The sequence below is a fragment of the Prenolepis imparis genome, unplaced genomic scaffold (genome assembly GCF_030444845.1).
Source record: "Prenolepis imparis isolate NDT839.2.m4 unplaced genomic scaffold, iyPreImpa1.0 SCAF_11, whole genome shotgun sequence".
NCBI classification, from domain to species: domain Eukaryota; kingdom Metazoa; phylum Arthropoda; class Insecta; order Hymenoptera; family Formicidae; genus Prenolepis; species Prenolepis imparis.
In genome coordinates this window covers 6,277,328-6,300,854 of record NW_028141169.1, presented here as the reverse complement: position 1 = coordinate 6,300,854, position 23,527 = coordinate 6,277,328, and the positions used below count along the sequence as shown (strand labels likewise).

The 23,527-nt window shown below is 31.8% G+C and overlaps 2 protein-coding genes across 8 annotated transcripts in view; both read right to left on the bottom strand.

The window, feature by feature from the left end:
* Positions 1–105: 105 nt before the first annotated feature.
* LOC145942506 (UPF0488 protein CG14286) lies at positions 106–1,258 on the bottom strand. The gene is made up of 2 exons (XM_083049306.1): positions 1,047–1,258; positions 106–922 (listed from the first exon to the last, which is right to left on the bottom strand). Exons 1-2 carry the CDS (start codon positions 1,065–1,067, stop codon positions 392–394), a joined length of 552 nt encoding a protein of 183 aa, XP_082905432.1. The 5' UTR covers positions 1,068–1,258; the 3' UTR covers positions 106–391.
* Positions 1,259–2,429: 1,171 nt separating this feature from the next.
* The window catches only part of Mef2 (myocyte enhancer factor 2), a 75,749-nt gene continuing 54,651 nt past the window's right edge, over positions 2,430–23,527 (bottom strand). For 4 of the 7 annotated variants that reach the window (XM_083049420.1, XM_083049422.1, XM_083049421.1 and 1 more), the window contains exons 2-8: positions 15,180–15,296; positions 14,504–14,707; positions 13,362–13,514; positions 12,440–12,575; positions 12,098–12,354; positions 11,520–11,704; positions 2,430–10,747 (exon numbers count right to left, since the gene is read on the bottom strand). In XM_083049420.1, the coding sequence (XP_082905546.1) occupies positions 10,297–10,747; positions 11,520–11,704; positions 12,098–12,354; positions 12,440–12,575; positions 13,362–13,514; positions 14,504–14,707; positions 15,180–15,233 (1,440 nt within the window). In that variant the 5' untranslated portion in view covers positions 15,234–15,296 and the 3' untranslated portion in view covers positions 2,430–10,296. The remainder of the gene's footprint in view (positions 10,748–11,519; positions 11,705–12,097; positions 12,355–12,439; positions 12,576–13,361; positions 13,515–14,503; positions 14,708–15,179; positions 15,297–23,527) is intronic. The other 3 variants (XM_083049425.1, XM_083049424.1, XM_083049423.1) reach the window with 3 other exon arrangements.

Sequence of the window (23,527 nt, the reverse complement as noted above, 5' to 3'; positions counted from 1 at the left end):
ATTTTAAATGTCTATTTATTATTTAATAATTACAACATACTTCACATAATTATTAAAATTTTTAATTACTACAATTTCTGAAATGTTTTCCACTACCAGCAAAAATTATTCTATACATATATATATTCAAAATCTCTTTCTTATAATGTGCCAACTAAACTTCATGACTCTGACAGCGAAAGCATATTTTCTTCTCTCCTCGATATGTATATAAAAATAATTGTATATTAACTCAATTAAAATTGCTTTATAATACAATGTATACTCCACATTTTAAAAATAATTCTTTGATTAAAAAGAATAAACAAGAATAGTGTTTAAAGAAAACATAGATTAGGATAGCATTGTACAAGTAGAATGATACATTTATATTAATGTGTAGAAGTTGATTTTATTGACATGTCTGAAAATTAAATTGAAATGGAGTTTGAGTCTTATTACTGTCAATGATAGTCTGCCTTGTAACTAATCCATCTTGCGTTCCATGATCATTTGTCTGTTCTTTGAATTCTTGTGCATCATGTTGACTCACTTTCCTGATAAACATTGATTTTTTATTTATCGAAGCAGAACTTGCAAACTTGACAGTTGACACAGTTCTAATAAGCTTCCGTTCATCTTCTGCCATCTTCTCTCTATAGTCTCCCAATGCATTTCTCATTGTTTGTCTCTTCTTTATTAACGGTGCAGTGTTACTCTTTAATAAATGTAAATGTTTCTTGAGATCCTGCTCCTGCCTCCCCTGCAGTTTGCCGCTAGTTAAACACGCTTCTAACTGTTGTACACACCAACATAATTCCAATTCAAACTTATCCTCCACCTCTGGGTTCAAACCACTTGCGTTATTCACATCTACTGCTTTAGGAGGAACACATGTTTGCGGCACACTCTTTTTACCGTTGCTGCTGTTGCGTTTGGAATTCTGAAATAAATTTAATATTCATGTGTAATCTTGCCATTATTGCTGTCAATTTACTTCAACATAATAAACATATCTCTTTAATTAAAATAGTAGATGGTTGAAAATAATGATGGGTCTAAATTACCATTGAAATTTTTTGCGGCATTTTTCGTTGAGATTTATTTCCGCTATTCGTTTATATTATTACAAAAAAAATCGTGATATCGTACATAAATTTATTTACGATTAAAACACATATATACTTATATTACATTATTTGACAAAACACAAATATTAGGTTATGCACTTTGTACAGAACGACGATAGTATAGCCATCTTCAGTACTTGCAATCACGTGATCACACGTAATGAAATCATGTTCAATTTAAATGACACATATGTCAACTTATGATATATAAAATAAGATATATTATTTATATATATATGTATATATATATATAAATATTATATGTATGATGCATATACTTGATGTATAAATCAAGATGACAATTATCAATTGTCAGGGGAAAAAATTTTAAAAAATAATTAAATTTTAAATAAAAGAAAAACTTTGCAATAGTGCAAAATAACACATTAATTCTTATTTTTCTTATATGGCATACGTTGTTTTCAAATTTTACTTCTTGTGTTTCATGTTTATGTAAAATTAACTACATAGCGTATAATACACGTTTATTTTTTTTTCGCGTCGATAAAAAAAAAATTACGAGATTAATCGTCTTCCAGTTTCAGCATCGTGTGCAATATGTAAATTTTAATAACGCTCGTGCAGAGATGATTATGCTGGAATAGAAAGAGATGGGATTACACAATTACTAATAATGCTATATATTTAGAACGGTTTTTGTGTACAATCGGAGATGGATGTGAAAATAATTACACGCGAGAAGAGAGAGAGAGAGAGAAAAGAGAAAACGAAGCGTGAAAAAGCGAGGAAAATATGAAATCGGATTTTGTATAATAAACATGCGATAAGGATGAGGAGACAAGATAATTTGCAGAAAAACTGAGAATGCAGCTATCCTGTAAAAAGAAATGAATTAAAAAAGAATTAATAAAATTAAAAAAGAATACCAGAAACATGTTCGATAAAAATAAATTTCTAATTTTCGAAATCAGATACGTTAAAGATTTGAGATTAAAATCAGGTTTAAACATTTTTGGAGATAACACATTTGAATCTTGATTAAAGATATCTTTTAATTGTAGATTGTAATTATCAATTTTATTGTTTTACTCCGTGTAAATAATAAGAGTAAAAAATAAAAAGGAAGAATGATATAATAATATACTTAACAATTTATGAATAATCTCTAATATCAGAAATTAAATATTCTTTTTAAATATGTAAAATATGTACATATACATATAAAAAAATTTATTATTCAATTTAATTTTTTTTGCAGGGTAATTTGACAGACGAAAGGTGAAATATTTCTGTGGCGATTTGGTAAATAAGAAAAAGAGAAAGCGGTCGTAAAAAATGTGTAAATATAGTATACAGATATAGACGACAGGATGACATTAATTCTCCAGAATATATTTACAAGAGCAGTACAAAGAATAACTTGATATTACACATATATATATATTCGTTATACATAAACTAACAAGTAGTAGGTATAAGCAGGTGAACAGTTTAAATATTATTGAGGCACGTGATAATAAGGCATTTCTACAGAGGATAGACACGGTCGTATGCACGTAAGATAGAACGTTCCAAAAAGCTAGGAAAAAAAAGAAATTACATCTATATATGTGCTATTTCTACAAAATTTACGATATCAAATGGTACACTCTTATATATTCCTTGATTTATGGAAATGGAAGATTATGAAATAATTAATTCTTCCTCTTATTTTCTCGCTGCGAATAAATTGCTTAGGAAATTTTTTTTAACTTAATCTAATATGATTTATATACTAGAAAAATATTTTTACAAAAATGAGACTCTCCTCCTCCCCAACACATAAAAAAATCGAACGATGTTTATATATCAAATAAAATTCAAATCGACAAACTGTGGTAAAGTTAAACTAGTGAATCTCCTTTTGTAAATTATAGTATTAACTATAATATAAACAATCTAATTAATACACCATTAAAAAATATCTTTAAATTAAATAATCTTTGAAACATTTTTTATGTTATTCGGAGATTATCTAAATAAGTAGATTATTACTTGTAAGAAAGTTCGAATAAAGGATTTTCCCTTAATACATAAGTGTAAAAAACCCTCACGAACTTTTCTAAAATACATTCTATATATGTGATTTAAATATCGACAATAATTTCTTAGAATATCAATAAGATATGTCTATTCGCAGTTTGCCTTTGAGCCTCATCGAAGAAATCAATTACTCTCTCCTTCGTCTATCTTACGTGTTTACAATCGTTGCGAATTACATTAGTGGACGTCACAATGAAGATTGGTATTCAGTGCAAACCAGTTGTGCTACACTGAATAACATACTTTTATCTTAAAGAGTGTGTGTATGTGTGTGTGTTTTTTGTATGTGTTGTGTGTGCACAGACGTGGTCGAGATCCCTAAAGTTTAGAACACATATCTAATTGTCCTTTTGACTGTTCAGAGAGGAAAGGATGAGTCAAAGATTGAAAGACACATTATGCACATTATGCGGAAGTCATTAACATAGATCGAGTAATGAGAAAAACAGAAGAAAAAATCTCTATGCTTGATCTGTCTCTCCTCGTTAGAGCGACGATACATCTGCGCATATAACAACGCGATCTCACTGATATATTCAATAGATAAAAATATAATTACACATATTGCGGTTCAGATTTAAGTACACACAAGATTGTATATATATAATCTTTTTATAACATGAAATAACATTTTTCGAGCTTTGATGTATGATTAGATGACAACGAATATATAATAGAATATAATATAAAAATGCATGTTGATTCAATGGCAGCTATACTTTATAGATTGCAAATATTCGAAAAATTATCAATATGATCTCTCTGTAATTTTTCCTATCATATTGTAAACGCATATTTTTTTACAGATATGAAATTAAAATTTCGAAATATGTGTAGCTTATAATTTTTCGTCTCTGAAGTATATTTAACGTAAAACATGTAATCACATACATACGACATCGAAGTCACTCGTAAAAAATTTGCAATCGCGTGTCAAGCGAGATATTTCTTAAGATGTAATTATCGATAAAAAAAATTGGTTATATCGCATTAAGCATTTTAAAATTCTATCTTATCATTGTTTCTTTTCATTTGAATCAAATTATCGTTCGTAGAATCGTCGTAACTTATACAAACTTCTACGCAAGAAAAATATATATTAAAAATATATTATTACACACACCTTCTCTTAAGGAAAAAATTGCACAATATGAAAAATTTAAGTAGTATATGCAATTACATCGATCAATTAATAATAATTGAACATTAAAGTAAAAAAAAAGTAAATAGAAAATTTATTTTTCAATCGTAAAGTGTATCATCGGATTATTACGTTCCTTTAATAAATTAAAATGTCATGATGGAAAAATATCTGATATGACATGTTATACTATTACTCATCATCAAGAGTAATATTGACTATTGATTTATAATTATTTTTTATATATTTTCGCTATAAATATAAGATTAGATATATTTCGATTACTAATATTTATACTAATTTATAGAGATAGTTGCCCCTGCTATGGTTTTTAAGCATAATAAAGTTATTTAATAAGCAACAGGTTGTATGATAAAAGAGAAATTTTAAAGAAAACACATGTTAACAATGCTATAAAATTATCTAATTGTAAGAAAAACTTATTCGAATGATATTTAGCATTAATATATTAACAAGCAACATTTCTATGATAAAAAACTAATCGAGTAAGCGTGTAAATGTAATGTTACATATGTCAAATTAGAAAAATATCGCACAATATCTCGAAGAGATACAAATAATCGCGAAATATAAATCCACAGCGAATGCATGCGAGCAACAATTACAACGATTTCTCCCTTTGTTAAAGTATAAATAATAATAATGATAATAATATACAAAATGAAAATTCGTACTCTCTATACGTACACAAAAGTTACAAGTCGAGCGTTGAAAAAGCTACACAGGTGGATATATGTGGAATATAATACTAAAATAAAATACTGCCAAATGTAAAAACCAAGTAAAATGTATATATTCTATGGGCAACATCGTAATAATCATATTCATTATGCTGATACACTGAAATATAACCACAATGTGTATGTGTTTTACAATGTTGTATGTATGTTTGTGTGATGTACACAGAGCGTTATCAAATAATCATTATTTATCGCTAACTTTGAGACGATGATGATTATACTGACCACAATAATAGGCGATATGGTAGCATGGTCATACAGATTCGATAATAATAAACGTATATAACAATAACTAGGTAAAATGTCGAGCACCAAGGGTATATAACGTACAAACGAGATTTTTTTTTTTTTTTAATTCCGCTTTCTTTCACGAGAGTGTTTAACGAACACTCAAGTACTATTGTGTATCCGGCATTGAATGTGCATATAAGAAGAGATAAAGTATGTCTTGAAAAGATTTTTTTTTAGCACATAAAATATCTCTCAATGGCTTCGTACTTATGTAACAAACTTGGCAAACATCATTAATTATTATTATTACAAACATAAACCGAGTCTTTGTCTTGTAACGTTTTGTAAGTATTTCTTTTCCTCAAATATTTTCTCTAATACGATATACTCTCTACTTAAAACGTAAAATCGGTATTTCCCTTAATTAGTCAGTTACGATGGCACTATATGAATTACTTTCCTTTATTCTTCGCAATTATCAGCTAACATAACGCACGACTATAATATTGCGTGTATGTCATTACTCTCTATTACATATTATTATAATAGTTTTTATACATATATATCCACATATGCGCATACATTCGGTGTACGCATGATGCAAATCTGTTGTGTATGTGTGTATATGTTGTGTGTTTACGTATGTGTAAATATACATACAGTTTTGGTTAAAATTTATACATTGTACAATGTGTAACTGCGGCTTGAAATTAATCGTAATAATAGTACGATACGCAATTTGAGGAATTGTTAAATACAACCTCTCTCTTTTAAACTGTATTATACAAATACGTGTGTATATGCTACATAATAATGTTTAAAGTATGTCGCCCTCCTCTTTTTTTTTTTCCCCGGTCATACATACTTTATCTGTTTATAGAGTGCATTTCAAAACTTAAGCGAGAGAAAATCAATATGATAACAATACATTAAAAAATATATATGCGAAAGATCCTATAACTTTTGGTGTGATTGTGTACGTATCAAACAGGCTATACCGTTTTTTTTTTTTTTTCGTGTATAGTTTCAAAATGCACAAATACAGATAGTAACAGTAAAATGACGATATTGTTATGACGTTTAAAAATGTGATGCTACTTGGCTTTACAGATATGTCCAGTACTTAAACCTGTATTAAACTCTTAATTGTATATATATATTTGTGGTGACAACAGTTGTGGCTAGTACATATACATTTTATATTTTATTTTGCTACATTGTTACAGTGATCTCTGGTACTTGTGCCGTGCATTGCAATTCGATTATTTGCGAACATTTGCCTAAAGCCTATGATGGCCTTGTTCCAAAACAATCTTAGCTTACGTTGCGATATAAAACGTCTTATCATCCATAGATCTCCTTTATCTTACGCGTTATGACTCCTCTAAACAATGGTCCATTTCGTTCACAGCATTCCAACAATTTTAATAGTCTCTGAGTTTTTAACTACAAATAATTATCATTTTTTTTTTTTTACGTATTGAATATCCGTCGAAATCTTGAGGCACAACTATACGATATCGTAATTCACGGCACGTGAACTAAAGAGTATTTAGAAGAAACAACGTAAACAATCGTAATCTTTCGTAGATAATACGTATCACACAAATTAGCACAATTTTATATAACATATTTTATATAACATTTTTTATATAATATTTTATATAAATGAACAGTGCTTTGAATTATCCAAATATACTAAGTAAAGGAGAAACTTATTTAGGAGAATACAGCTTTTAGGATCACCGGGATGTGAAATTCTTTTAGAATTACTAACGTATCTTTCATTGTACGTTCCAAATAATTTTAAAATAGTTTCCAAATATTTAGACACAATCACAGGAATTTTAATCTTTATTCTATTCTGCGAAGTTGATAACAATGTATCTTTCATCATTAGTTGTGCCAATCAAGACGAATACAATTTTAATTACATCAACGTATTTTTTTTCTCACAGATATATATATATATAACTTACATGTATTCCATATTAAAAATATACATTGAAGTGTACGTACATGTACTTAACGTACATTTAACAAATTGTCTATTCTTACGGGTTTCGCTATGCATCATCTTATTACTGTATGTTATGGTAAAATAGATCAGATAGCACATATATAAACCTTGCATACAAAGTACTGCTCATGCTTTTCACATCACACTGCGACTGTTATACAAGTGCTGACGTCGGAATACCCAAATGATCTTAGATGGACTATTATGCAGAAAGATCATGTCAGTTTCAATATCACAATAGAGGGCATTTCGGAGAAAGAATTAACAAGTTCTGGATTCTTGTGTAATGTTCTGTCAAGATTAAATTTGAATTATATTCTGTGTGAGATATAAATACAGAGGAATTTTAATATTAAATACGATATGCCGATACAAAGCTGAAATTTTTTTATCTTTATATCCAAAGTTGAAAGAAAATATCACAATATAGAGAACATAATAGTTTTTGGATAAAATGTTAATTGTTTTTGTGTTCCCGTTTAAAATCTGAATCAAATGCATATCATTTAAATGTATCAAGTTTCAAAATACAAATTTATTTGCAAGCATTTAATGCGAATCAGGTATATATGAATATCTTTTTTGTAATATATGAATAGAATATATTACAATTAAAATATCAATTAAATATAATAAATTTTGTGTCAATAGGAAAAGTTTAATAACTAGTGGAGACATTAATATATATGTATATATATATATATCTTTAATACATTAAATTTTACTTCTTTGTTATGAAAAATAACAATTTCTTTATATTTTTTTTTATTTGATAAAAAAGTGTGTTGGCTAAGAGATTGCACTTTGTGATCATTTTAAAAATTCGTGATTAAAATTAGTGACTATACGCATTACGCTTTTCGCATACCGATTGTTCGTACAGTCATATCAAACATTTCTAATATGCGTTAATAAAGAAAATGAATATTTCGAGGGTTATATGTATATCACTGTACAACCTTCGATTACAATATAGAGGTTGCCTTCCCACGCTATTTGTCAAAAAGTCACATTATAAAGCTTACAACATCATATATCGTTTTCTCATATATATATAGATATATGTATATATATATCGCGCTTAAGTAGAGCTTATTATTTTCAAGACTTTATTAACAAATTGTACTGCATATACGATTTGGGAAAGCATCCTAACAGGAGGGCCACAAATGGTGCCAGGCACTATTCATTCATATACCTGCGTATTCCATTAGTATGTTAATTACAATAATTTATCAAATACAACTCTCGAGAGAGAGAGAGCGATTCTCACCAGGATACATCCTGAGATTGTAAAACATACATTGAAACCGTCTTGACACATTTTCATTTCACTGATTTTAGGAAGAAGGTAAATTCTATGTCATTACACAATTGCAACCCTGTTTTGCCAAATATCTTTTAAGTTTACATTTAATACGATTGTGTTAGCCGAAAAGCTGTCGGGTTTTTCTGATATCGAAAAGAACAATTTCTTCTCCTACAATAAATTCTTGTATATCACAGAACGGATTTGTGTGCGACGAAAGATTTCTTATATTCGTTCTTAAACAAATCGTTCCACGTTCTATTTACTGTTAATTATTTTCTGAAAAACTTTAATTGTGTATATTTAAAAAACTACAAGTTACATAAAATTGATGAAATATACATAAAACAGTATTTATATAAATGTAATTTTGGTTTATTTAAAAATTTACGATTAAAGTTATTAATATTAGTATCACTCAATCCTCCTTACGATAAGTTTTGTTTAATCACATTTTTAGTACATGACATATATCTGTGGCATATAAACTCTTGTTTATACAATTTTAGGCTTCAAGGGTTGCAAAGTTCTTACAAGCTTTCTTCCTCCACAATTTTTCTTTATACAAATGTGCAAAATACTTGTGGAAAATGTATATAACGTGTGTATATATATATGTATATATATCTGTACGCGCGCTGTGTGTATATCTTTTTTTTTATTAATCAACACTATATATAATATGCCTATCTATCTATCTCGTATTACCTCGTAACTCAATATATATTAATTTCGAATCTTGTTCTATAGAATATCATGAATAATTTGAGTACAGCAGCCGATTTCCGCATGTTTGGGAAGTTAGCCATAGACCATTAATAAGCTCACATCAACGGTAAAATTAACTGGTCAATTAGTCCGGGAAAATAAAAATTCAAGTATGAAATAAAATTATTCATCAATATAAATTTTAGAAACCGAATAAGAAATAAGAGAGAGAGTTTGGTTGTGTTAAGCATATCTTCCTCAAAGATAAACTAATTAATCTCAAAAATAAATGATTATTACATAAATATTTTTGCAGCGCGAAATATATTAACGGATTATGGCATATATTTTGACTACTATACCGTAAAAAACAACAACGAATTGTAATGGTAAAGATTTTCTGGTCTTTATAAATCTTACACTATGTGCAGATTTCTTCACAAGCTCTTTTAAATTCTCAGAATTACACTTTCAGAAATTTTACAATTGAGTACTGTGTTATTTTCTAAAACATACCGTTTCCCTTCGCATAGATTTTCACACGACAAGCATCGTTAGACACAATGACATATCGCGAAAGTTATTACGAATTTTTTTATGACATATATACAAACAACACTTCATATTATATACATGAAAATATATATATGTATCTATCATATATATAATATATATATAAAGTTTCAACATTATGGCACCGTATTTTCTTTTTTTTTTTCCTTCCTTCAAATAAATGTATATTCTGTGTGTGTGTCGGCTTCAAAATATAAACAGATTTTTTTCACTTCGCGCTAGCTACAGCGGGGAAACATACCACCCCCACAGTTATCGTTATCGCGATAGTACACGTATCTCAAAGACGTTTTAAAAGGAGTTTGTTTTTAATTATATTGGAACTCACAAGCACTATATATGCCGTTGTACGTCGACGAGGAGGTATCAAACAACTGATGAGTGCAACAATTCGATCGACATTAAGTCGCCCAACCCTCCGTGATTCTCGAGCGTTTCATGAGAGGTCCGTTCTCGTAGTCGGAATTGTTTCCTCCGTTTCCGCCGCCGCTAGAATGGTTCGTTCTAATGTCACCAACCGTACCACTACTCGGGGACGGTAGATTTGTCGGCGTTATGCTACCCGAGTGGGACGGAGGTGGATTACTGCTCGGTCTGCTCGATACCAGGTTCAGTGTCTGAGGGCCTCCTGGATGGGACAAGTGATGCGGCGGCGGGCCACCGGTACTAGACGAAGGACCGACGTTCAAGCTCGTATGATGTAGATTGCTGGCGTTGCTAGGGCCACCATTGGACCCGCTATTGCCATGCGGATCTCTGGGTGGACTTATCGGTTCACTTTTTATCTTTACGGGTAAAGGCGATGTGGATGGTGGTGGTGTACTGCTTGATACAGCTAGATGAGGAAGACCACTGTAATGTCGAAAAAAAGTATTATGATACTAAAGAAGATACACGTGTAAGTGGTTAGAAGTTAAAAGGGAAAGCTGCTGTATGCAAATTCTTTTGTAATATAAATGATTTCATCGAGCAAGAAACTGTAATTATTCCCGATGTTGTCTTCTAATACTGCGTCTACTTGTAATCATATTGATGTAAATGTATGAAACTCAAATGTATGTAAGATGCATTGCGATATAACAGGTTCTGATGTTATACAAACAATATAAATATTTATAAATGAAAATGAAGAATATATCCCCAACACACTCACAATGTAGTATGACATGCCAAACACTGCAACCGAAAAAAAACTATAGCGCTCCAGTGGTCGAAATATCTCATTATTATTTTCTATCAGCAATAGATAGAATAAAGTACGTGAATGTTACTCCATCAAGTATTTTATATATTATATATATATATGAATAAAAAATAGATAAATGAGAAGGAAAAAGAAGTATGTTATATAAAATATAAAAGAGTTATGAAAAAAAATAATGAAAAAATAAAAATAATGTTGAATCTGTTTGTTGCAAAATATATGTAGATATATATGTCTTATATATAATTAGATTCAATCTATATTTAAATGTATGTAATATTTTATATATGTGTATGCTCAATCTTTAAAATCAACATACGTCAAATATAGAGTATGAAGAAAATAATCATTAAAAGTATGGCATACCAACTGGATATATAGCTTTCTTTCGCACAACAATAATTATGAAATATGATTTACCTGATGCTGGACATGGTGGCTGCCGAATACATTGATAAGTCATCAACGTACCTCTGATGAGACCATGCAAGGCTCCCGAGATCCGAGGAGTAGTCTGTTGGTCCAAAACTAGAGTATCCGGCTGGTACTGTTGGTGTTTGTAACGCTACTACCGGTGTATTCAATGCAGATTGCGTATGGGCATTCTGAAAGTAAATAAATGCGTAATTTATCGTAAATTTAAAAGTTTAGCAAGTACAGAATTTATTTTATTTAAAAAAAATCTTGATAAAAAAAACATTTCATTATTTGCATTTCTTTTAATTCTCAATTTCGTGTCTCAATGCTATTTTAACATGAACAAACATCTTTTTAACTCAAATGTAAAAAAATTGAATGATTACGAAACAAAGAGTAAACTAATCAACTCCGCTCTTTGAGAAATATCTTAATTTTAATATCAGAGCACTAATAACATAAGCTAAAATTAAGAAATTTCAAAAAGTAAAATTGATTAATTTGACTTTTGAGAGGTTCGTATTACAATCAAGCAATCATTATTTATTGAGCACTCGTTTAGTCAATAATGAAATAATTACATCGTAATTAGTGTCTTCGGAGAGAGGTTGTGTGAGCGGTGTCGGTATAACCACTCGAAGGTTAGCCCTGTGAGGGTGGGGCGGCGGTGGCGGGGGCGGGGGTTGCGGCGAATGCCTAGACGGATTGTTGCCTTTATTTCCGCTACCCCCGCCGACCCCGAGCGCAGGCGAAGGTCCTGGACTAGGCGAACCACCCAATGGTGATGCTGACGGAGGATAGCCGTTGCTCATCTCCAGCATTCCTCCCGGAGGATACACTGTACAGCGAAGAATTTAACGCGTTAGACGCAAATTTCAAAATGTCAGGAATTTGCTCCCTTCTGCATCTCTAATTAAAGCTACCTGAATCCGTCTCGGACGATGACGGACGTGGAGAGATGCTGGTATGTGCCATCTGTGGACTAGATCCAAGGAGAGATTCGCCGTAACTGTTCACCGGTACAGATACTGGTAGCGCGTAATTCGATTGTCCCATTGTCTGCAATCACAACCGACACAATGCAAATTAATAATACCCGCGGCAAAGATAGATGCAAGCATTACCGGGAGCAGTTTGTAGCAAATTTGTAATTTGCTAATGGATGCGTTTTGCATCAGCTTTATGTAACATAATGAAATATGTATATACATACAAATTCGTATCTAATTCTTCTCATATACAGCGCTATGGAAGTGAATATTATATATAAAGAAAATAACTGTATAAGAGCGATTAAATATGATATATATAAAATGTTTAATAATTACTCTCTTGTTTTTCTATGTAGAAAAATAAGCACAAAAATAATCGCAAACCGCATTTAGAGAAATCGATCTGCACTTTTTATGACAGGCCGTAATAAGATTATAAATAAATGATATATTCATATGTCAGTCATTTTGACAAAGACGAATTTAAGGGATTAATTTGTTAAATGGTCTTAATATAAATGCATTAAACTAAATGATAGCTTTAAATATTTTTGATGTGACATTTTGACGCGCCTTGAAAATCGTTATATAAAAAGATCCAAGTATTTTATATTCTTTTATATTCTTCCTTTATAACAATTAATATCAAAATATTGAAGATATAGAAATGTCTGCCAATATATAAATCGTGAGTTTTATATATATATAAAAAAAAAAAAAAAAAAAAAAAAAAAAATATATATATATATATATATATATATAGATAAAATAAAAGAGAGGAAGAATAACTTTTGCACAGATATACATAAATTTAAAACCGACTGACATTTGAAACTAGATATTGAATATTTACCCTGCTGCCATTGTGCCTCTGCATCATCATCTGAAATTCTTCGTCGATCTTCGTGTATTTGGCCTCGGTGCGCGGGGTAAGATTGTATTCGATTGCGTCAGGTTCCGGGCTCTCCGGAGACATGGCACCCTTATGCTCCTTCTTGTTGAGCGCCTGCAAGTGTCAGCAGACAGGTTCACGTGACCACACCGCCCGAGGGCACTCAACCTTCACATGCACATTAATTTAACACCAAGCACGCGCGTGCGCTTCTTACTTTATACCCGGTTTACCCAACGCAATTATGTTCGTGCAGAAAAGAAAAGAAAAAAAAAAAAAAAAAAAAAAAAGACGAAAGATCGCATCTCGTTTCCCCATCAAAACGAGACTGCTATCCAACAAATGTTAAACGCGCAAGACCCATGACTATCTAAAACGTCGGTAATTCCTTGTAATATTTATTAACGTGTAAAATCTAAGATTAAATTTAGAAAAAAAGTATGTGCAAAGAAATTAATATTTTTAACAGAGTTGTTTGATCTTTTAATATTATTTCAAAATAGCGACTTAATTTGTATGTATGAATAAATTTGCCATAAGATATGTTATTTAGTATATTTTTTAAAGAGCATTGCATATTTTACATTTTTTTTCGATTGTCGATTTAAAAAAATATATCAAATAGAATAAATTATGAATCTTAAAGCAAATTATAAAAATCATTCGCGAGTATACCTAACTTTGATCTTATTATTTACTTGTATCTTTCCTTATATCTTTCAAATTTAATTAGATTTCTGGAAAATTTTTTTAAAAATTTGCACAAGTCTATAATTCAAATACACATACACATACATACATATTTTAAAGCATTGATACAATTAACAACCTTTTCAAAATTCTAGTTTCATTATTCGAATTTTTTAATATACCCTTGTATATTCAATATTGCTATGTATCTATGACCTTGACATATCTGGAACCACAAGTGTGAGGTATACATTTCCTTAATTTTACTTTACGAAAAAAAAAAGAAAAAAAAAAAAAAAAAAAAAGCGTTTCGCAAAAATTTAGCGAGATCGGCAACGTTTTTTGACGAGAACTCAATTCATGTTGGCATCCTCATTTCGTCCTGAGAATCCGTAACGGATAAATGGACTCACCTCGATGATATTCTTGTTGGTGAGGGACTCGTGGGGTTCGTTGTACTCGGTGTACTTGAGGAGAACCTTGTCCATGTCGGTGCTCGCATACTGGTACAGCTTGTTGCTCGAACTGAAGATAATCAACGCAATCTCGCAGTCACAAAGTACGGACAATTCGTACGCCTTCTTCATCACGCCAAATTTCCTCTTGTTAAAGGTCACCTGTCGCATATAAAGGAGAGAGGGATTCATCGAAGGTGAACTTCAGCGAAGATCTTAAGCTATGAAGACTATTAAAGAGGTAGACTCGCGAATACTTCGTGATAATTAATTGATTCCTCGTCGTTTTAGTTATCCATCAGTCATGTTACATAAGATTGTATCAATAATTATTCGTCGGGTATATATTTATTATTATAGAAAATGTACATATAATTATGTACATTTTATTCAAAACGATTATCTTATTTATGTATATTGTCATATAATTCATGTAGAAAAGCAAAAAAAAAAAGGAATATTGAAAAATCTATTTAAAATATTGATATGTATAAATATACTTGAAATCCTTTTGATATTTCTTTATAAAGATCAATCAAATGCAAAAGATCATATCTAGTTGCATAGTTAATACTAATTGCAATTAATATTAAATTATATGTATAAATGAAGAGTATTCATTGCCTAAAATTACCTGACGGTTCCGTTCGTCCGTGATACGTGAAATCTGAATCTTCTTTCGACCCATTGTGGCACCACGTTTTGGATAAGAGGCAAGTCTTCAAAATCACTGGATGGAATATTAAGAACACTGTAACAGAACAAAAAAAACATTTGTTGAAAATTTGGGATTATAAAGTTTTAATTTAAAATAAAATATATGTCAAAGAAATTGAAGTTTTTACTTTTTTGCGTGTAATTTATCTGCTATATTCCTAAAGCAGAGAATATAATATCGTAACAATAAATCGGACGTGAGATACGTGGGAATAAAATACGCCGTCAAGTTTAATTTAAATGCATATAAAATTCAAAAAGAATTTGTACGAGCAATTTTTTTTTTTTTTTGAAGGAAAAAGTTACATCGGCCGATAGAGAGGCGCTTCGTTTTAAAACAAATCTCGCTCCAGGTTTTCTGGGATTTAACGCGTTTCACGCATAACGCGAATGTTATAGGTAAACGCGATAATAGACAAACACGACAGCAGTGTGCTGGGAGAGCGACAGAACTGGACCGCGCTTTAAAACCTAATATTCAATGGAAAACTCTCTCGCGCGCGTGTCACTTTCATATATATCGATTCCGGTGTCGTGCGTACGAGAGAACAAGTTCGCAAAGCTCCGTATACGTGTGCTTCAGAGCCCACGAACCGGCAAACAAAGTGTCGAATCGTTTACCATTGCGAGATTGCGGCTTTCAAGCGGAATAAAAGGGAACGATGTCATGCGCGACGACGTTGCGATGTAGGTATATGTGTGAGAGAGAACATATTTTTCAATTGGAATTGATAATTGAGCAGAGAGGCGAGCTAATTCGTGTGCGACTATGAATTTTTAACTAACATAACATAAGTCGGAATAAACATAACATCTCTCTCTCTCTCTCTCTATCTCTCTTTCTGTCTTCTCTTTATTCTACAGCAAAGACATTCTGCTTGAAAGAAAACATTTATCTTGATTTTGAAGAAAAATGTGCTCTATAAGAAAATTAGTTTTAACGAGGGATAATAATTTAAGTCAGATATCGTTAAAAGAAAAATTCTCCTAAGAATAGATTTTTATAAAGAAGAAGAAAATGTCTTAAGTACTGAGGAAGGTACAAGTTCTTCGTATTTTAAATTATGTATGAAGTATGAAGAGTAAAAAAAAGATTGCGCGACTTTTGAAATATAATTTTTCTTTCCAAGCTGTTCAATCTTAGTTACTTTTTTCTAACATTCCTCTTTGCATTAAAGTTTTAATCGTTGTACATTTAATGTTAATTTCAATATTTTTAATAAACTTGCGAAACTTGATTAAAACTTAATTACTGCGATTCATAAATTTTACGTTCTTGTAAGTATTGCCTCTTTCTCGCTATTTAACATCAAATTGTCAGCTGCATTAATTTTCGGTGTATTATATAAAAGACTTGATTTTATTATTGCAATATATTCTCCAAAATCGCAATAATATAGGCAATCAAAAATATTGATAAATGAAAAGGCACGGTTGCAATATATTACTTTATTATATAATATACTATAAATACAAGACTAATAACGATATGCGGCGTAAAATTAGTCACAAGTGCGACCGAATTAAATGTTTCGGGCCCCACAAATAAATCGCTAGCGTGTCGAGGGGAAGAGGAGCTAATTTAAGTCGTGTTTTTAAGAGCGAGATAAACTCTGGGTCAACGAATTTGTGCATCGCGAATAAATCGCGATATCAATTCTTTAATTCCACGTGCACTTTTTTTGGGCAATTTAGATTTCGATTAATTTGATTCTTTTAAAACTCGTTAAAAAAAAAGAAAAATGAAAGATTTATATATCGGGATTTTTTAGAGATATTAAATAAATATTAAATAAATACTAAATGGTTGAATATAAAAAAAAAGATTTTTAAGGTCCCATTAATCGCTTGCCTTACTAACCCGAGATAACTCTTTTTGCAGATACGCAAATAAAAATATTATTCCAAGATAACGAGATAACTGAATTTTCTCGCGAAACTAACAATAAATTACACGAGAAAGATATATAGGGTGTCTCTAAAGATATATAAACTAGACTTGGATCACTATTTCTTGTAAATCTGATATGCCACCAAATTCTCCTAAAGAAAAGTATCAAGAATTATTTGTCCAAATTATTTATTTAAATTTAAAAAATAACTTGTAATCCAAGTTTCAAATCAAGAAAATTTATTTAATTAAAAGCTCCTTCGAATTAATGTTATTTATTATAAAGTTATTTTGAAGTTCAATTCGCGAAAAGCCCATTCTCAACTTCTGATATCTTTATTAAGGAAAAAATTGACGTGTCTTATTTTCCTCTGTAATGAAAAATTTGGAAAAGATATAATTTGAAAAGCTTCTCTCTTTCGTTCAGTAATTAACGCCAACTGCCGAAAGAGTCCGAAGAAACTCGTGTCGTTTCGCAGCGGCAGGGGCTGCGTCAAATTAAAAAAGACCTTATCTTTTCTCCCACAAACGTATAAAGAGCGATACGATGGTGCGTGAGAGAAATCATCATCCAGCGAGGCGAGGAGCAACCCGCGCGAAAACTCGGCCCGCTAATCGCACGACGACGATGATTCATCGCGTCGCGTTGTTATACTTATTCAAATTGCTTTTGTTTTGCCCGTGGCAAAAGTGCGCGCGGATGCGAAATGTACTAAAAACGTTCATCGCGTCTGTAATTTTATTATCGGTGATTGACAAACGCGCGGCGTTTCTTCACCTTTGACACGCACGACTGTTAAATCATTCGCGAATGGCTCAAGGGTTGCATCACACATGCATCAATCCTGTATTTAAAAAAAAAAAAAAAAAAAAATTCAATCCCACGCCGCCGCCACGTTTATTAGCAAACGTTTATTGCGTCAATAATAATATGATTTTAATCAAACGTGAAATTTAAAAAATGTCAAAGCCAACATAGAGCGTTTTAAAAATAAAAATGGGTCAAATGTGGAACAGCAGAGTTAATAAAATTTATTTAACGCGTTATGAAATATAACTTGAAATTTAATATCAAAGATGTGTGGATTTTGGGATGGAAGATAAAAAGCAGGACGTGAACCCAATTCTGTTCTTATAAGTAATTAAAATGTAATATGAACAGAGAGAGAGCTTGGATCGCACAAAATGTTTAATTCAAATGTTGGAAAAAATGGTGACATTTAAGTACATTTTCGTTAAAAGTAGTCTATTAATATCTCTTATATATTTAATCAAAATTTGTACGTGAATAATAAAACATCCGCAGTTTATTGTAATTATGAAGAAGAATATTTCGAAGGGAATAAATAACCGTGAATTTTATATATCACAAATGAGATAAAATAGATCTTTTTTTCTACAATGTTGGTGTAAAAAAAAAAAAAAAAAAACCACTGGTGCTTAAGTAATTAGAGTAATTAAAGGAGCCTCTGTGTTCGTATACACAGCATGCTACGATCGGCAGTGACGTCAGCTGAGAAATAGAAAGCGATTCCTTTATCTCTTGCAACCATATGCCGTATTGAAGCAGATAGTGCTAATTGCTTCGATCCATCGCTAACGCGGTGAAAATGTAACGGTGAAATGCGATTCCCTCCCCTCTGTCCCTCCAACCCCCTAAAGAGAAAAGCTCGTGGGCGCTTTATGCTCGATGATTCTAAATACTTAGCCGACGCAATTCCTCGAATTGAATATCATAAAATCTCTATTCAGTTTCGTTGCAGAATTCCATTGCAAGAATTCGTGTTACAATTAGCACTGTGCAAAAACAAATTAATTCGCAGAAAATTTAAAGGAAAATATACCAACAACGCGAAATTTTGCATCCTATACGAATTCTTATCTAAAGTTCTACTTTACTGAATAATTCACTTTTTGTACAATATTATCCGACTATATTTTCCTACAAGGCTAATTTTCGAAGACTAATTTTTCACTAATTTGTCGTAATAAATACATATGAGAAAACAGTGTATGTACACAGTTGGAAAATTTGTGTTTTCTTGTTAAAAACGGTCCCCGTTAAAATTTTTGTGTTAAATATTTAACACATTCATGTGTTAATTCAACATATTGCTGTTATGTTAATTGAGTTCAAATGTTAAATTATTAAAACAACTAAAAAAAAGTGTAAAAAATAACACAATGTATATCTATTTTTAATTTTACACAATAAATATGTTCCGCATTATTAGTGACAAGATTTATCTGTTAATATTTACAGAAAAAAATGTTAATTTTACTTTATAATATAAGTGGGGATGATAAAATGTAAAATTAACAATTTTTTTTAGTAAATTTTTACATTAAAACTATGTTAATTTTACACAAAATTTATTTTAAGTTTATTTGAAGTTTACATTTATTTTATGTTAAAATATTAACACAATATTCGTGTCACCATTTAACATATCCATATTATGTTAAATTAACACAAAAATTTCTGTGGACCGTTTGGGACATGTAATATTTGTTAAATTTAACACGAATTTTTCAACTGTGATAAGGAGAGAATCCACATTTTCTTACACCGACATATTAGATTCGTGAGAAAAATTCGACCGGCGACATACATATATCTCTTGACGAGGGAGGCGATTATTACTCTAGTGCCATTACCGTGTCCCGAATGTGTAAAACACTGTACCTAGTGTGTCCTAAATGCGTAATGTACGATCGATGCGGCAGGTATATGTTTCACACGCCGCCCGAAACTTTCTCTCTTTTAATAGTTGAAGACTTCCCCCTTGCGTCCCGTTTAATACAGTAGACGACATCGCGTATTATGCACAGTTCACGAGACAATTGAAAAAAAAATTGGAGAATAAAAATTCCGCGATATGTAGGTATATAACTACGTGTATATATGTATAAAATGCGAAAATTCAAAGTCCGAACAGTTTTTATCGAAACAAGATTATTGTACACTCGCGCAACTCTGCGTACGGCACAATTGTATTTTATTTTTGATTAGAATCAAACAATTTAGCATTTCAAATGCCGCTAGTGCATACATATGATTAAAATAATCAAAAATACTAAATTTAGAGACTCCCGCTATTTCTACTGTGCTTTAACAATGCGTGCATTATATTCTATGCTCGTGATAGAAATAATTTAAAATTACGAGACTAAACAATAACAAAAGATAAACAATGCTTTTAAATTCGAATATATACATATATTCGCTGTAATGTCGGTGCGTTTTGACAAAACGAGGCCGCTTGCGTGACTTTCAAAATACGAATGTAGTGTGCGAGAATTAAGCCAAGACAATCCGGTGATATAACGTAAATATTCGACTTATTATCTCATTGTGCAACGTACTGCGCGATAAAGTATTCAGTTGGCAATGTTGCGGCACAAGAATTTTATCGCTATTGATACGAATGAGTCGCGGTGAAGGTCAGGCGCCGTCGGTGAAAGGATTTTTTAAGTTTGTGAAAAATATAAATGTATTCGCGAGATTGAAAAGAGATACGGGCGCACTATAAAATATGACACGTGTCTGCAATTTGGCTGCTAAATGATATTACTATGCAAATGATCGGCCGTAGAAATAACGACGCGAGTAACGTAATGTAGCTGATAACAGCAAGGTATTAGACGTACGTTGAATGGCATTTTTTTATTTCGCTCACATTTCTTTTTCTAGGCACTTTAATAAAGATCCGGGATCGCGCGCGTTAACGAAATATTCATCATAAAGGAGATAAAAATAACAGCGATTTAAAAAACCGGATAACAATAAAATAAAAAATCTTAATATCGAAATATAATCCTTTATATGTTTGAAAAGCTTAGAAATTATAAACATTATTTATATATTTATAATTTATAATTTATATTATATATAATGTATATATCTTAGAAAGAATTTAATTCAAGCTCAAATAGACATGAAATAAATTTCATATTTTGCAAGCAGAGTCATGATTAACAATTTCGTTTGTTAGCTCAGCAACACAACTCCGCACGACATGAATGACAAGAGCTTCAATAAAAATTATAACGATATATACATTCTCCCATTCATCTACAAAATCCTTGATAATAAACTGGCATCTCGCGTGTCTGTATACATATAAAAGTCTAATTAAAAACATCGATTGTTTGACTTGACGTTTCACGTATATATACTCCATCTTTTTTTTCGCATTAAAAATTACACATATTTTTCATCTTTTTATATAAATGAGAAGCAAAACGATTATAAACAATGTTCCAAGTGTAAAATGTTACAGTATACATATCTGTCGCTTATATTCCGCGCGCGAGAAAAGCTAATGAATAAGTCAGCTCTTATTCATACGCTAAATGTATACGCGCGTTTGAGTGCTTTGCGGCATGCGATGCAACGGTTGAAGTGATACGCGGTGACGAAGGGAAAAAAAAAAGCTCTCGGTGGAGAGGGATCCGATTATACGGGGTGTCCCACCACCAGTACCAGTACCAGCACCAGCACCAGCACCAGCACCACCACCACGTTCGTTCGCCGTCAGCGATCTGCGTCAGCGGCGGATCGATTTCTCCGCGGAGCGGTCTCGGCCGACTTCGATAGCGGGATTTGAGAAACGACGGAGAACGATAATCCGGGATGATCACAGTACGGTCGGTCGGTCGGTTGGTCGGGGATTACACGCCCTAAAGTTTTCCCGTCGGTTGAGCGACGAAGAGAGAAGGGTTGTGCGCCAGCAACGCGAACAGGCGGCGCGTTAACAGGTTGCGACAAACAAGGAGTGGTCGTGGTGTACTCTTCAACCTTGCACAGGTGCTCCCTTTACCCCTAGAGCGGCTGTCCTGCTCCGCGAGTAAAGCCTATGTGTGCGTCTTTGTGTGTATTTGTGTGTATGAGGCAGCCATATACACACGTGCGCGCATACACAGAGTCGGAGTCGGTAATGTCTTGATGATAGAGAAGCGCGATTAATCGAGGCGTGCGAACGGAAGCGAATGGCAGACGGAACTTTATTATAACTGACCGTTCTGTTCTGGAATTTTTTTTATTTTCTGTAATCGCGTTGTTCCATGTTTCCCTTTGGCCCTGAGTAGCACAGATCGATCGTCTTTTATTGAACAGTGGATGGGGATGATTAAAATTGTAAGGCGTGATTCGTAAATATGTGTTTATACGTTTATATGAGAGTCGAAAGAATGTATATGAAAAATATAGTCGGAGGAATAGTATAAGTGCACACAATATTTTTTTATAATTTATATTGAACACTCGAAAAGAAATAAAATCAAAGAATTAAATAAGATTGAAGAGAAATAATTAGTACGTGTTAATTACAATATATTTATATATATATTTATTATCATTCTTTTATAGGACTAATAGAATAATATTTGTGAGTCCACAAAACTTGCTATCGAAAATATCCCTCAAAAAATATAATTATTAAAATTATGCGTCTCGCAAAATCTATCATTCTTCAAGTCTCTTCAGCATTAAAATAATTTTGTTAAAATGAATACATCATTGTAAACAACTTTGAGAACCTCTGCTTCACATGTGGGGGAAAAAACGCACCTACAAAAAGCAGGTAACAGAAAAACAAAATGCCGAAATAATACGCAAGCGAGAACGATTCGACGATGCTTGCGAGGTATAAAATCACCGGATCGATTTTCGCTCGCATGTGTGGAGGGTCGTGAAAATTTCGGCAATAACTAACGGTTCAATTACAACGTCGGTAGCTTCTCGACCGGAGGTTGTTTAAATATTAACGAAATTTGCATACGTTATCGGACGAGACCACGCGAAGGCTCGACATTGTGCCTCTTTGCGCGTCGTACTTGATCGCGACGTTATGTAAGATAGAGAGAAAAAAAAAAAAAGAGAGAGAGACGGTGTACACAACGATTGTCGCGTACATGACAAAGCGCTCCTCGAGTCATCCCCGCGCTTGTCTCTCTCTCATGTTCCTGTCATACATACGTTCGACATCGCATAAACATGTGATGCATGTTCGACGTATAATTACATACATAACGATCACGTGATATGTCTAGAGAGCGTATGCCCGAGTTGCTTTTCTGTAGAACCTTCAAAAAGCTTGATATAAACCAGATAAGTTAATCTCTTCATGTAAACGAATAAGAGAAGCGCTGCATTCTATGATATAGAAGATTATCAAAAACTTATTTAAATTTAAAAGAAAATTGGAGTGTAATTATTACGCATATAGAGCGTAGTTAATGTTTTTTGTTTTCAATTTCATTAAATAAAATCGCTTTTACGAATATGTTTAAATGCCTTTCATTCACTTCATTCGTAGTTTGAAAAGTTTGTCATACTATTTTTATCAATATTCTTTTAACATTGTATTTAT

What these genes read in the sequence shown, in the direction of transcription:
- LOC145942506 (XM_083049306.1), bottom strand. Translation starts at nt 1,067, where the DNA reads ATGCCGCAAAAAATTTCAATG. An exon ending in TGCCGCAAAAAATTTCAATG is followed by an intron (nt 923 to 1,046) that starts GTAATTTAGACC and finishes AATTTATTTCAG; the next exon opens with AATTCCAAACGCAACAGCAG.